This window comes from Hippoglossus stenolepis, chromosome 16 (assembly GCF_022539355.2).
Source record: "Hippoglossus stenolepis isolate QCI-W04-F060 chromosome 16, HSTE1.2, whole genome shotgun sequence".
Taxonomy (NCBI): Eukaryota; Metazoa; Chordata; class Actinopteri; order Pleuronectiformes; family Pleuronectidae; genus Hippoglossus; species Hippoglossus stenolepis.
In genome coordinates, this window is record NC_061498.1 from 9,176,716 (window position 1) to 9,192,004 (window position 15,289).

Genomic DNA, 15,289 nt, shown 5'->3' on the forward strand with positions numbered 1-15,289 from the left:
TGCGTCTTAAAATGACATTATCTGCCAATAAGCTGCCACAAAACCCAGACTAGAGAAAAGGAGGTTTTTATTGGGTCATAATTTACAGAGGACAGGGGGAGGAAGGAGAGGGCGGACATCATTTCATACTTCATGTTTCCGTATTCTGCTGTGACGGCTGCTTTTGTTTTTGTGACTCAATACTCAGCTCTTCTTCTAGACGCTCTTTAGCCCGCACCACCTAGACAAAAACACACACACACACATCCGATTATAATAATCACTGAGAGAAAGGAAAGGCGCTATTTTTCTAAATAAGCAAATTACACCATGGCTCCCCCAGAGCGCAGAGGAGTTGGTGGGAGATAAAAATAGTCACAACTTCATTTCTAACACGACTCACTTCAAAGAGGGGATTTCTCCTTCACGCTCAGAGTCACATGAGTCATAATTTGATATTTAACACAGACACAAAGGCAGAAAGAGAGCTGGTCATTATTTAGATGTCTTGAGCAAAACAAGTAAACAGATGCCTCAAAAAAGCTTCCAGAGGGTGAAAACACACCGAGGATAAAGGAGATAGTGTTTTAAAAAATAAATTATGCTTTCTTGGAATCTGATCATTGTGATCGTCGACTAGATAAAACTGCAAAGATTTGAATTATCTTGGTACAGCTCTACACGGTCACTTGATCTTCTGTGAAAATACTAAAACGTATTTTTCAAGAAATGCACGCAGTGGTTTCATCTCAGCAGCAGTCGGTCAAATTTAGAAAACTGTCACTGAGATTGTGCCAACATTTAACTTCAGATCATGGTTTGGTCCCATGGGCTGAAGGATTAGAAATAAACTTGTGAGCAGATGGTGCAGGCAGCAAACGAACTGGGGAACCACTGATGAAGAGGAGTTTGAAGATTTATGCTCTGCTCTTTATGGTTTGATGAACTTCAGACATTTTTCTACTTTAGTGGTTATTAAACATTATAACATTGCAGTCATATTACAATCTCTTCTAAAGAACAAATAACATTCTGCATTAACAATCCTTCATTCTGTCACTTTTGAAAATCATTGTGCGAACAACGTGAAGCTGTTTCCAGACATGAACTGTGGAGAATTAGGTCCGGACTTTCTCCAGAGTTTGGCAAATTCACACATGAAGGAGATTCTCTGCTCAGACACGTTCACAACACAGCAGCAGGCAGACGTAACGTATGAAGTCCACTGTAGAGATGATGTGTTTTTGTTTACAGCACATCGACATTGGTGTTGGACATTATCACCAGAAAGCTCATCTGTGTCTTCAACGTGTGTGTCGCTGCTTTTTCATCCTCAGATAATTGTTTACTTTTTGGAGTCTGTCGTGTGTAACAAATGTCATCTCCTGCTGTGTTCTCACATCGGCTCATTCGGACATTTTCCAGAGTTTTTACTTGGAGGCTGGAAGGAGAAACTCTGGAGAAAGTCCGGAGGCATCCTCACATACAGCCCCCCCGGAGAATGTCAGGAGATTATCCGTTCAGTACATTTCTGAAAGCAGCTAAAGCGAAAACTACTTAAGTTAAGTCAACTGTGTTGAATCATAATAGACAGTATACTTACTTTTGATTGTACGTAAAATGAACCGCCCACTGCCTTGTCATTGACTTTAAAAAGATGCTCATAGTTCTGGAAGAACAAAAACATTAGTGTTCGGGTTAACAAAGCAGTTTTTACCCATCACCACTGTAAAAACAAAGTTTCTGATTATTGTTACATCAAAAGGTAAATAAGGTCAAATTAATTCACAAAATAAACCAAGAAACAGATGTGAAATCATATGTTCCTGATCTTATTCACAGATCTGTCTTTGTAATTCACAGCAGTGTCTGACAGAGACATGTATTTAGCCATCATGACGATCCCTAACATTTGAAGTCCAAATAAGTTTCATATTTCTAATTGGTAACCAGACTGATTTTCAGACAAGGAGAGGCATCAAATTTTAAAACGGGGTTAACGGCTCCGAAGCCAAGAACCAACACTGTGCTTGAATCCCTCAAAGAGACAGATAGTGTGACTGCACCTTTTGAATCTCCTCAGGGGTGAGCGTGGTGAGGTTGAGGATTTGCTGCGCCTCTTGCAGACTCATCCCGGTGATGCTGGTGGCAGCGGCTGACTGCTGCCCTGAGCGGCCCCTGGCCCGCGCTGCTGCTTGGCTCGCTGAGAGGGAAAACACACAACGCACAGAAATACGGTCACACACCCGGGATCAGCCTCAAAGCAAAAATGACTTAACGCAGAGCTGTAGCAAAACTTCAGCTAAATTATTTTTGAAAGATATTATCTTATAATATTTAGACAGGTAATTACTTGAAGATCTATTTGATTACTTGAACACGCAATCATGATTTCAGTCACATTATCTTGCCCTTGCTATGATGAACAACAGCATCAAATAAATCCGTCAATAATGTTTGGATGATTGTCTATCCATCGATATTTTTCCACACCTACTTAGTTTTACACGCCAGCTTTAAAACCTTTAAGTGTCCAGATCATACCTGCATATTCTTGTTGTAAAGCACGAGCAAACGCACGTCCCACCACCTGCGCCCCCATCACAATGATCTGTGCAAGATACCTGGCCTAGAAAGAAGAAACAGTCATGAAGAGCAGACGATCATCACTGACGACCACAGACAGACTGAGGCAGCAGGTGTCTGTGTGTGAGGATGTAAAGTGAAATTTAAAGGGTCCCGTGTGTTTTTCTCTAGTGTGTAAACATCTGAATTGTACAAATTGTTGTTCCTTTTATATTCAAATACTTCACGGAGGCCGCCATGTTTTTTACGGTCGTCTAACCTGGACAAACTAGACACTAAAGCTTCCACAGGTTCTCCTTCCTGTTTGGAAGGGGTGAGGTGTGGGGTATTCAGCTGCAACATGCCACTTCACCACTAGATGTCACTAAACTCTACACACTGAACCTTTAAGACTGGCCAATAGAAACTATATCAACAATGATCACAATGTAATTTTCAATCAATAGCAACATAATAAAAGTCCAGTTCTTATTGATATATGTTTCTGCATTGTGTAACACAGTGAGGAGGTTAAACACATCATGGATCTGCCTCAGATTTGTGACATATGTTGTATATCAAGTGTTATAAGGAAGAGAATAAAACCACAACCTCCACTCAGGAGCAGGAATCTGTCTTTACACTGAACAGACATGATAATGTGACAGTTCTATATAATTATAGATACGGACACTTGTTATCTGGATATAATTTGGGGTCCTGATGAAATGACACCTTCATTACTGATGTCAACACAGCGACAGCGATTCCACGAGCTCCTCCGCCATGTTCGGACAAGATGTAACTAACACATCAACTCCTAACTCCTCACTCGAGGAGGAAGAGGAGGCAGCTTCCTGGTGTAACGAGGATGAACATTTAAACCCGGGACCATGACACACAGCAGCTCCGCCTCATGCTAATGCTAACGCTGCTTAGCACCTCTCCGCTGCCTCTGTAAAGTATCTGCGATGACAACAACATGTGTTCTTACCATTGCTGTGCAGCGAAGTCTCGTCCGGGGACAGTGTTCGGACCCGACGCTCCTCACATGTACACCACTGAAGGTTAGTGAAGGGTCAAAGTTCAAGGAAGCGTCACTAGCGCAAAGATTCAAGTTGACTCTGGTGGTCGGTGGTGTTTGTGACACTGCCACCCACCGGCAGGGAAGTCAAACTGCAGTTATCAAAGTGGTGGAGCAAGTATTCACATATTTTACTGGGTCCACAATTAAAAAAACATCACAAGTAAAATGTGTATTAAGTAAAAATCTGGAATATCTACATAATGTGAAAGTTGCTTTATCATATATTAGATAATAATATTATTGTGGATGCACTAATGTTTAAACAGTACTTTATTGATATAGTTTTAGAAATATCTTGTATAGTGATTCAACTAATGTTTATTTCCATTATGGATTAACCCCTTAATTATTTTCTGGATCAACTGCTTGATTTATTTAGTTTAAACAAATTCCCATTTCGAGGCCCAAGGTGACGTCACAACTGACATCCGGCCCATATTTTAAAATTATTTCAAATAAATACAAAATATTTAGATAATCAACAGGGAAAGCAGCGAACACCAACGTTAAAGAAGCAGGAGCCATGAAAGGTTGAGCATTTTTATATGAAAAGTGACTCAATCAATTATAAAAGTTGCAATCTGAAACTAGTAAATGTCGTTGTCAGATGAATGCTGTGAAGTAAAGGTACAGATTTTCTCACTTTCAGGTGAAATAAAATTTGGTTTAAGAAAAGACAATACTGAGGTAAAGAAGAAGTACCTTAAGATTTAAGTACTTGAGTAAATATAGTCAGTTACATACAACCACAGAGTACCAGCTTTAAAACGTTTCATTATGAGAAACAAATAACATATTTATGTTCTTTTAAGGTTATGTGATCAGTAAATATTAGAATATATATATATATTTTTTCTCCCATTCATTTACTGTGTCTGTTAAAAAGTGACCCAATGACACGACAAGTGGCAATGATTGCAAAAGGTGTTTATTGAAAGACAAGATTGGAAAAAAACCACAAACCTTTACTCAAGTGATACAAAAAAACAACAACACCCCTTCACTCACTGTATAAAAAGGAAGATCTTTTGAAACACAATGGAAGGCAAGTCAAACCAACCCAAATATCACGAGCACACACAGTTTACGCTGCACAAGCACTGACAACACCTGCAGTTCACGTGTACAACATGATGCGCACGATCATGCATGGCTGAACTGGTCGGGTTACTTCGGTCCATCAGAGGTCGTAAACAAACTCCGCCTGGATTATTGACGATATTGCTGTAACCCGGATTAGAAATAACACGATGGCTGTTATGGCTGTATACGTTATCAATACTGTAATGTCATTGTTTATTAAACACCATGATTACTTGCTACTAAGATAAGAAAAAGAGCTAATTCTGTGAGGATTATCCCCAGAACAGTCTGAAAAACAAACAGAAATCCAAAGAGCAGGATTTGATTAAAAAACTCCACCATCCAGAGAAAAAAAGAAAGAATCATCTGTTAAAAAAGGAGGTGGTTTGGCTTCAATGCATAACAACATTTCATTTCTTATTTACCTTTAACCCTTACTTATACATAACACTATTTCTGGAAGGCAAAACATTCAAATCCAACCGGCACAAATACAGTATCACATATTAATGTTAACATTGGCTAACAAGGAAACGCGAATGTGAACGTAGAAATTCCAGTTCATGGTCAAACATGAGCACTGGGGACCCTGTTGTTTCCCCTGTGGGGTTTTTGCTGTTGAAGGCTTGAACGTGTTACAGTAATAGTGTGTCTGTGTGTGTGACCTGACTGAACAGGAAGACAAGGTGTTTTGAGATGCTCACATATTATTTCCTCATTAAACCTTTTTTTTTTGCAGTATTACATTTTTTTATAGACACATTGTGACTAGAAGAAGCAAGCGAGTGGTCCACCGTGGAGGCAAATGTCCACAAAGATTACGAGGTTGTACACGATACACGAGGAGGTGACCTGACACAAGAGGGCGCCATTGTTATTTATATCACGACGACTGAGAATGTGTTATCATGCTTAAAACATGGCCACTTACCACAGACATTAACAAGAGCAAGAATAACATACTCATCAATTATTCAATTAATCGATCAATTATTTTAAAATCATTGTTTGTAGTCCATAGTCTGTATAAGAAGATGGACGACATGAAGCCAAAATGTCTCGATCGCCACCCGGTGGTCAGCCGCAGTATAGGTCTTGAACCCAACTTCCTCCATGTTGATGAATGGGACATGGATTAAACTAAATAGTCTACGTCGCAATAATTGTTTTTCTCAAATATGGTTTCTGTTACTTTAGGTAGTTCTTATTGCACTGATGTATGTTCAAGTTCTCATTTGTCTGTTGAATTTGGTTCAATTAGTTATATGATGATAAAAAAACGCGCTGAAAAGTCACGACTGACAACTGAGACTCGTGATTGGTCGACCTTGTGTATCGCCTGGATCCTGGAAGGAAGTTGAAACATGTCGTCCATCTTTATTTACAGTCTATGGTTTTCATTTACTGAGAGTTAACTAGTGTAGCGTAAAGCAGAAGTATTATTGCTATGAAGTCACCTTGCACTGACCAGAAATATGTTTGAGCTTTTCTGACACATGATTTATATTATTCCCACATGATAAAACAGTACAACAATTTTTCCCCCCCTCCTAAATATCAGTAACAGTGTGACATCAATTTGCAGTTTACATAATCATTGGAAAGCTATTATAAATCAAATTCATCCCAGAGTGATTTTTGTAATATCTAATAATCCCCCATTGAAAAAAATTGGCATATCACATTTCATTAAGTTTGATATGATCAACATCAGCTACACATTGTGACATTTGATTTTTTTTCAAACCTGAACGGATATTGTGATACATACAGTGATCATGTCAGGAGGTGTTTTATTGGTCGACTTGGCTGAAGATTTGTTCACATTGTGCAGTATTTGTTATTTGTGCGGTAGGCTGAGGCGTTCTGGGTGGCACTGTTGCACAAGACTGGTCCCTCCACGCCGTTTGTTGGCACCACGATTGGACCAAAGGCGAGACAACGCCCCCCCCTTTAGTCATCCTGAAGGACAGAGAGGTCACAGGAGGATGAAGAAATTCCACTGATTTCACATTAACCTCAAGATCCCACTGGTCTCTACGGACTAAATATCCTGACTTGACAAGTTCTCCAAACCACACTTTACATTTTTGAATATAATTTTAAAGAAATGCATTGTGGTGGAGCACAATTTTCCACAAAAGTCATAATTTTGATCTGTTTTTTTTGTGATTTTACATCTTGATGTGAAAATAATCACATTAATGTTGTATTATTAGTTTCAGCCACAACAAAACCTATTCCATAATTTCATAGTCATAAAGGTTTGTGGGCTCCTGAACAAAGGCTGACATCACTACACTTCAAATCAAATGTCATTAGAGTTATTGCACCCTCATTAGTTTAAGATCAATAACTTAAAAATGGACGATAGGAATATTGAAAAATACAAGACAAATTTTCCGTCGTTTCCATCTCGTTCACTTACCCACTCGTCCTCGTCGACCCCCTCGAACGACTCCTGTGGCAGCGGATCGTCCATGTTCCCCAGTTTGGCCACCATGGCACTGAGCAGCTGGGTCACACGGGGAGTATGTTAATATATAAACAGATGACTGACATGGTAGATTTACTGGATAGCACAACACATGCAGCAGAAACACAACAACACTGTATTTTCATTTATCTTCACCTCGTCTTTCTTCTGTTCATCTGTCTTCTCCTCCAGGTAGAAAGACGAGGGCATGTATTTCCTCACCGGAGCCTCTTTGGGGGCTTCGCTCACTGAGAAAAAGAAAGTACCAAATAAAAAGAAATACTTGGACATGACTGAAGAGGTAAGTATCTTCATCTAGACAGACTCTCTGCTCTGTGTCCTCACCTGGTGTCATGTCTTTGGGCTTCAGGCTGATCTTATTTTGTTTGCCGTTGGAGCCGGAGAGCCAGGCGGAGGCGGTCAGGGCTGGTTTCCAACATTCTGCCGTGTCAGGGAACACATCATCCTGGAAAAACTCTTTCTGAAGACCCACGGCAGACACACAGAGGAGGCAGTTATGGTAAAGAAGGAGAGAACTATATTCCCATTGTAGTATTCCCATGTGTCCTCTAGGCGGCGCAGTTGGCTCACCTTGACCCGTGGCACTCTGAAGGCGACAGGCTCTACAGCTGTCTTGGTGAGCATTAGACCTACAGCTATCTCCACCTCACGCACACTGCACTCTGTCTTTGGGAGAAAGGCCAAGCCCTGCGGACAGAAAAGTGTCAGAGACCACGTACATCATCACAAATGTTTTAAGGAGGATTAACTATCGAACTTCGGCTGTCCATGTATGCAGGTGTATGAATGTATGATGAAGTAATGAATCAAAATATTAAAAAAATAGAATAGCACTCAGTAGAGTCCATAACTCTGCCACGGCCGAACAATCCCCTTATGAAACCACATTGAAATTCTCTAGATCTGGATTTTTATTTGGATCGGCACTAAACTTCAATGGAAATAAAAGAAAATGCTAATATATATATATATGCTATAAATATGTTAATCCTGGATCAGCCCCGGCATCCGGATCCACACCAAAATGTAATCGGTTCTTTCATTCCACCAAGTTTTGTGGTGATCTGTCCGTAAACTTACTTACACAAAGAAACCAACAAACATACAGGCAGCGTTGAGAACACAAACTTCCTGGTGGATGTAAATATGATTAAAAGAGTGAGGTCAGCTCGGTACCTTCAGCGGCTCTGGAGCCATAAAACTGCTGCATTCCATAAAGTACGGCTCTTCAGTGACGATCTCATAAACGTGCACTCGAGTATCACCCTGGAAAACAAAGGAAACACATTAGATCATCAGTAATTCTTGTCTGCAATGACACTTTGATTTTGTTTTATTTTGATTTACCTTTCCAGTGAGGATGACCACGCTGTTGTCGGGGTCATAGAAAGGGATGAGCGTGGAGGGGGAGATGTCTACTTGAGTGCTGGCGATGGCTCCGGAGGACAGGGAGTCAGCGGAGTACAGGCAGAGTATTCTATCACTGCGACTGCAGGTGAAGGACAAGAGGGATCAGCGGTAAGTTCTCTCTTTTCACGGACTCGCTGCTGCTCTATAAAAATATACATTTAGTGCCACTTAAAGAATTTTCTTTAGTAATATCAAGTACCTGTCAAATCCTGACACCAGCAGGTACTTGCCCTCGCACACCCACAGTATACGAGCTCCCCTGGGGCCTTCGGGACCAGGGCCTTCCTGCAAATAGATACAAAAAGTGTGATTGTGGGAGATGAGTTGATGGAAGAGAAAGAAGACATGAATCTAAAGAGTTAAGCAACATTTTAGTGCAGTTATTCCAGATGACTAATGCCTTTGGGCTGGAGTTATTCATATCACTTTAAATACTCACACAGGTTTATTGCTTTTGCGGTTGTTTTTCCACCAAGTAATACAACACTTAACGAGTGATAAATGAAATTATAGCTTGTGCATAAGTGGAGACTGCAGGTTACCTCATCAATATTTAACTGACTTTTATTATGTGCAGTTGCTGCTCAGAGCTGAGGACTACAGCTGCGGCTGTTTCACAATCTTGTAAATACACACCAAAAGACAAATCTTATCTATTTTCTGTGGTGGTATGCCACCATGTCTCTGCTGTACGTACCTGCACAGGTGCAGTGGACTTGCGAGGGTCATAGATACGAACTTTCCCATCTTTACACACTGTGGCCAGGAGCTTCCCATCTGGGCTCCACGCCATACTGAAAACCTGAGCATGAAACAGAATGGAGAGTAAGAAAAAAGGAAGAGGAGTCGAAAGCAAACATCATTATGTGCAAACACAGTAGCATCATTTCAAGGTGAAAATAAGTTCTACCAAAGACTTAGCAGGCACTTTATTTTGCATCTAGCATTGTCTTGGGTCACCCACCTGTTCCTGGTGTCCAGTGAGGATTTTGACCTGGTCTCCGCTCTCCAGGTTCCACAGTCTGACTGTGAGATCGTAGGATGACGACACCAGGATTCCACTGGCCAGAGGGTGGCACTTGATTGAGTAAATCTTCTCTGTGTGGCCTATGAGGGGTCACATCTCCTGTCAGTTCACTGTACATCATTTCAATGAAGTCCCATTGGAGATTTATTGCTGCACTAAGTGTTGTATGTCAGGTTTGTCAATCTGAAGGAAGTAAGAGAGGTGGTTTTAGAGGGTGGGCCTGGTCCTACCTCGCAAGATGAGCTCAGGCTTAGTCAGGGTCTCCTTCAGGCCTCCCTCTGGTACCTGCCACACCCGGATCTTAGCATCATCACCAGCTGTCACAGACAGAGACAGACATATACGTTCAATCACATTCAAGATTTACCAAGATACATGGAAACGGTGAATGGTTTTTTATTTGCTTCTAAATATAAAGGAGTTCTCAAAGAGTAAATTCACTCACTAATGGGATATTTGGGGCTTATTGTCTTGCTTGAGAACACTTCAACATGCGGACTTAAGGAGCCGGGAATCAAACCACCGAGCTTCCGATTAGGGGACGGCCTGAGCGACAGTCTAACATTGAAGTTTGTTAGACTGTTAATTTGACTCACCTACGACAAGCCTGTGTGTGTCAAAGGGGTCCCAAGAGAAGTCGGCCACATTCACAGAGTTCTGGATGGTGGGCAGAGCTGTGTCTGGTTGCCTGCCAGGCTGAGAGCGCTGAGGGATGGAACAGAATCACTCACTCACACACATGCAGCACATTTTCATAGAACATTTCCCAAACTCGTCTCCAAAAATGGAGAGCGCAATCACATTACTTGTGATGAATAGTTTTACATTTCATTTCCATCTGCTGCTGTACCTCAAAGATGGCGATCTGGCCCCCAGAGATGGCGAGGGGCACCGCCAAGCGTTGGCGGTTGACACAGAATCCGTCACACTCGCCTGGTGTGGTCAGGTTGAGACCACGTATGTTAGTGATGTGCGTGTCCCGGTGCATCACTGCACCCTGGATGTGGCGAAACTTGGAGGTTGGCCCTGGACGAGAGATTATTTTTCCATTTTGTCATTTGACACAAAACAAACAATTCACTTGAAAACCGAACAACTTCAAACTTGGTTAATATCCTAAGAATCGCAACATCCACTGTGAAGTTGATGTTGCAACAGAAACAGATAATAATCCTGCATTTCTTTTCATTTGTAAACTGCACGTGCTTTTACCACATTAACCATATTTAAGACACAACCTTTTGATGATGCCAGACACCATGATGAGGAAGTGTGTGTGTGTGTGTGTGTGTGTGTGTGTGTGTGTGTGTGTGTGTGTGTGTGTGTGTGTGTGTGTGTGTGTGTGTGTGTGTGTGTGTGTGTGTGTGTGTGTGTGTGTGTGTGTGTGTGTGTGTGTGTGTGTGTGTGTGTGTGTGTGTGTCCATACCCATCAGGGTCTGGATGGCCTTGGCACTCTGGCTGGCACTGGGGCTGGGGAGGAAGCCTGAGGAGAGGCCGGAGGTGGAGGAGGGAGAGCGGGACGGCTCTGCGCTGCTGCTGGGAGTACTCAGAGGACTACTGGAGGTGGAGCAGCCATGAGCCGGATCCTGAAGAACAGTACAATGTCAAGTTTTGACTACTGCAACAGTACTGTGATGTGATGTAGAGATTTAGACCTGTTGCAAAACCATTCAACAAAACACAGATCTCTCACCTCTTTGCTCCCCACACTGACCACCTCCTTCTTTGCAGGCATCTGTTTTACCGTTGCAGCCTTTGGTTTGGGCCCTCGGTCTGGGTTGAGGCTGACTTTCTCCACCTGGGGACAAACAGAGCTCGTTGTTTGAGGCGTCCGCACGGTTTGAAGACTGGATCAACTTGTTGTGGCCAAAGAGAACCGTTACCTGCTTGTTCCCTCCCTGCCACCACTCCTCTGCAGACATGGAGGGAGTAGCTCCCACTGTGTCTGGGAAAAGATCGTCATGAAACTCCTGGCCCGAACGCTGGGGAGCAGCACAGAAACACACGGACGCAAATAAGCCTGCACGGAAACCAACATGCAGACATCTACAGGACAGCTCGGGGGTTTCACGTCTGAGCGCTCACCTTGCGAGGGACTTGATAGCTGACTGGCACAATGCAGCCGTCCGTCAGCTGCAGCACACGCATCACTTCGCAGGACATCACATCCAACGACAGTTTGGGAACCACGGCAACGCCTCGTGTTGGGTTATCCACAATACAGTGGCTCACTACAGGGACGGAGAGGATGAGTAACTCTAATTCTGAGCAGACAGATAACAGATGAGCTGCACTTACCTGGAGAGAGGAGCGGCTCAAAGGAAGAGACTTCGAAGCAATCAATCGCTGTGTCTCCCTGAGGCGAACAGAGCGACACTCAATCAGATACCAACACATAAAGTGTGACCGTTTACATAATAAATCAGAGAACCTGTCCCGTTCATCTCCTCTCACTCCAAGATTATTATCCGCACAGAGGAGGAATAAACTGCAGCAATGACAGCTAACCTTTAAATTAAATAACTGTCAAGACTACCCTAACCCTTCTTTTAAATCCCTTCTGAAAGCTTTTACAAATTATTAATATTTACATTGCTGTGTTGTCATTGTTTCTTCCTTGTAAAGGCCTTTGTAACATTGTTAAGAAAAGTGCTATGTGAATAAAGTTTATTAGATTATTATTATGAAAACCTCCCGGCATAAATATGCAACATTTCCATCTTAACCCAATTCTATCACCTGACAGAATTTTAGAGGAGAGGAGAACAAATCTAAATCTTACCAGTCCGGCCAGTACGAGCAAACCAGTGTCTTCATCAAACAGAGGGATCAGCGTCCTGAGGGCAAAAAGACAAGAGAGGAAGAAGGGCAGAAATGAGAAGGAGACATTAAAACTCGGTTCAGTACATTGATGTTGCACCCTCTCTAATATGTCAGTGTCCATAGGTTGAAGTTTCACAAAGACGCCACGAGAGGGAGCAGTCGGCTCACCTTTAGGGCAACAGTGGCGATGTCCCAATGTGGATATTTTATCAAATGGACTTCAACACAGCAAACGAGGCAAATCCACGAGTGCAACCCACAATTCATTTTTATTAACTATCAATCTGTTGTTGATTTCAGTCAAGAGAAAAATGAGAAAATCATCCATCACGACTAAAGCAGGACCAATGAAAACACGCTGGGCTACATGGACGGTATATGTCATAAAAGATGGATGATGGAAGATGGATCTCAGCTGCCACGATAAGAACAGGTCAGTGGAAATGGTTGTGAACAGAGAGTAGAGCCCCTATTTATGTTTTTATTTATATCGATGCTTTTATTCTTATATCTTCTTTTTCATCATAGTTTCTTAGGTGGCATTTGCTCATGTAACTGTCCAAAAAACTAAGAACTAGACCAGAAAACTTTTGCTTGATATTTGTTGATTAATTTTCTGTCTATTGGCAAATTGATTTGACACAGTCACATGCCTCCTTTTAGGATTTGAGGTAAGAAGATTGACGGATGAGGAAGCTTTAATCCCGATGGGGGTAATTAAACCAAACAAGAAATCGTGGCTTGGAGAAATAGTTGAACAAACACAAGCAATGCTGGCAAATCTCACTTATTCACCATTTCATCCTCTCATTCATACTCGCTCTGTCCCTACCTTCTTTCCTCTCTTCACCTTTGAGAGTCACTGGGCTGTATTGTTTTTTCCGGGGCAGGGACAGAGGGCGACGGCCGATCCATCCACTTCACATCCCAGGCCCAGAGGCTGAGTGAAGTGGATATTACAGTTCCAGTGATGAACTTGTCTGCTGCTTTTCTTTGGGGAACGCCACTCGGCTGCCACCACATCGAGAAGGAATGGCCGAGCAGTGATGTAATGTACAGAGTACGACGGGATAATGACGATATAATGACAGACTAAGTTTGGGTATCTTCAGTGACGGCGCATGATGACAGGCGAGGGTTAGCACTGTGCACATGTGAGAGAGTTTTTCATATTTTAACAAAACCAACACAAATTCAGGATTACCTAAAAAATGTCTGCCACAAGTTTGAGGTTATTATAGCTCACATTCTTTATTCAGCTCACTTATATCTTCCGAAGACGGGGATCTTGTTTATTTGACTCTTTTGTCACATTTTGGGAAGTGATTTTTCTTGGCAGTTTTGCAGTAACAGACGGAGAAGAGATTGAGTGTTGTTCATGACTGCAAAGGTGAAAGATATATTAATAAACTAGTCGGCCATGTGGAAATTAAATATTACTTTGTAAATGTGATTTTAAAGTATTTTAAAAAAAATTGTAAAGTCTTAAAATATACTTTATTTACAAGGGAAACTGAAATACAAGATGCAACAGATGGTTATAATTGTAAATTTTGTGCAACTTCAACCCCTTATCACACCCACCCAAGTATAGTTTATTTATGAAGCCCATTTAAAACAAAGTGCAGCACAAAGAGAAGTACAAGAATAAAATAAGCTAAAAATGAATTGTAAAAAAGTAAATAAAAATAACTAGACAAAAGTCAAAAGTCAGTGTGTGGGTGTGGGTCTTCAGTTTAACCTTAAATAAGAAACGAACTACAGCAGGAAAAAGAGAACGAGTGCACAATTCACTGAACCAAAGTTGCAAAGGCTCAACAAGTTGTGTTTTTTTGCCTTGTTATTTTTTGCATAAAAAGGGGAAAAATGCCTGGAGCAGCATCATTTTAACCAAATATGTCCAAATAGGACAAAACTCTTGAGTTGATTCAATGATGAATCTATTATGCAATGTGTATAGTTCTCTAAAAGACTATTTTGATGTTTTGTTCCACTGAGATGTTTATATCATATTAAAAACTTGAAGTACCTAAAGGCCTCTTTCCCTGCTTCCCTAACTCTATTGTCCCGCTTATCCTCTTTACTTCAGGATCTTTGACTTATCAGAAAACTGGACCTGTTGCAGACCTGCCTCCTCTTCCCTTCAACATCCCTCCCTCTCCCCCAGTGTCCCAGGCCTGTGAAGTCAGCGAGGTGGCGGCCACGCTTCGTTAGGACGGCTGCGTGTTCCCATGTCGGAGTCAGTCCACAGGGAGTCCCTAAACACCTCCATTCCCACACCCCTCTCGCTGCCCGTCTTCCCTTCTCGTTCCGACTTACCAGCACTACCACCTTGCACCCACCGCTCTCTTTGTGCCTCCAGTCCCAATTATTTCTCCGACGCCTTATCTCTGCTTTTCTCACAGTAAACGTGCAACAAGTCAAACAGCCACATAATAGGAGTGGAGTTTTATCACTGATAAAAGCCTCTGTTTACCATCGCTTTCATGCTCCACCTCACCACCAGCCCACTTTCCCACACAGAAACACATACACGTGCATGAGAGCACATATTTTTACTCACATAGATGTAAAAGCAAACATAAATCTGCTAGTAGTACAGCTTAATGAAGTATGTGCACATTTACTCATTCCAGCAAAGAGTTATGCTAAGTTAGGGACCAAGCTTATTGTGAAGATCTGGATCACATGGTCTGATTATGAATGAAAGAGGCTGTAAACAGACGTGTGAGTGTGTGTGACTGAGTGTGTGTGTAATCCAGACATAAGCTTTTTCAGCGGTGTGTGACTAGCGGGTTAAGCACACATGTGTTATGTG

The 15,289-nt window shown here is 41.9% G+C and overlaps 2 protein-coding genes across 2 annotated transcripts in view; both read right to left on the reverse strand.

The window, feature by feature from the left end:
- Window positions 1-50: 50 nt before the first annotated feature.
- On the reverse strand, window positions 51-3,673 carry pam16 (presequence translocase associated motor 16). Its single transcript, XM_035181263.1, has 5 exons — window positions 3,539-3,673; window positions 2,524-2,608; window positions 2,046-2,182; window positions 1,583-1,648; window positions 51-220 (listed from the first exon to the last, which is right to left on the reverse strand). Exons 1-5 carry the CDS (start codon window positions 3,539-3,541, stop codon window positions 131-133), a joined length of 381 nt encoding a protein of 126 aa, XP_035037154.1. The 5' UTR covers window positions 3,542-3,673; the 3' UTR covers window positions 51-130.
- Window positions 3,674-4,541: 868 nt separating this feature from the next.
- The window catches only part of coro7 (coronin 7), a 100,430-nt gene continuing 89,682 nt past the window's right edge, over window positions 4,542-15,289 (reverse strand). Inside the window, exons 10-28 of the mRNA XM_035181259.2 lie at window positions 12,431-12,485; window positions 11,947-12,004; window positions 11,734-11,879; window positions 11,532-11,630; window positions 11,342-11,446; window positions 11,075-11,234; window positions 10,499-10,674; window positions 10,245-10,353; window positions 9,879-9,965; window positions 9,586-9,728; window positions 9,319-9,423; window positions 8,821-8,906; window positions 8,559-8,700; window positions 8,388-8,477; window positions 7,782-7,898; window positions 7,536-7,671; window positions 7,347-7,438; window positions 7,143-7,229; window positions 4,542-6,676 (exon numbers count right to left, since the gene is read on the reverse strand). Coding sequence (XP_035037150.1) covers window positions 6,668-6,676; window positions 7,143-7,229; window positions 7,347-7,438; window positions 7,536-7,671; window positions 7,782-7,898; window positions 8,388-8,477; window positions 8,559-8,700; window positions 8,821-8,906; window positions 9,319-9,423; window positions 9,586-9,728; window positions 9,879-9,965; window positions 10,245-10,353; window positions 10,499-10,674; window positions 11,075-11,234; window positions 11,342-11,446; window positions 11,532-11,630; window positions 11,734-11,879; window positions 11,947-12,004; window positions 12,431-12,485 — 2,002 coding nt within the window. The 3' untranslated portion in view covers window positions 4,542-6,667. The remainder of the gene's footprint in view (window positions 6,677-7,142; window positions 7,230-7,346; window positions 7,439-7,535; window positions 7,672-7,781; window positions 7,899-8,387; window positions 8,478-8,558; window positions 8,701-8,820; window positions 8,907-9,318; window positions 9,424-9,585; window positions 9,729-9,878; window positions 9,966-10,244; window positions 10,354-10,498; window positions 10,675-11,074; window positions 11,235-11,341; window positions 11,447-11,531; window positions 11,631-11,733; window positions 11,880-11,946; window positions 12,005-12,430; window positions 12,486-15,289) is intronic.

Excerpts from the sequence above, each read along its gene's own strand:
- pam16 (XM_035181263.1), bottom strand. Across the intron at positions 2,183-2,523 it reads TTTACAACAAGAATATGCAG|CGAGCCAAGCAGCAGCGCGG; the intron begins GTATGATCTGGA and ends TTTCCCTCTCAG. Across the intron at positions 1,649-2,045 it reads CCCCTGAGGAGATTCAAAAG|AACTATGAGCATCTTTTTAA; the intron begins GTGCAGTCACAC and ends TTGTTCTTCCAG.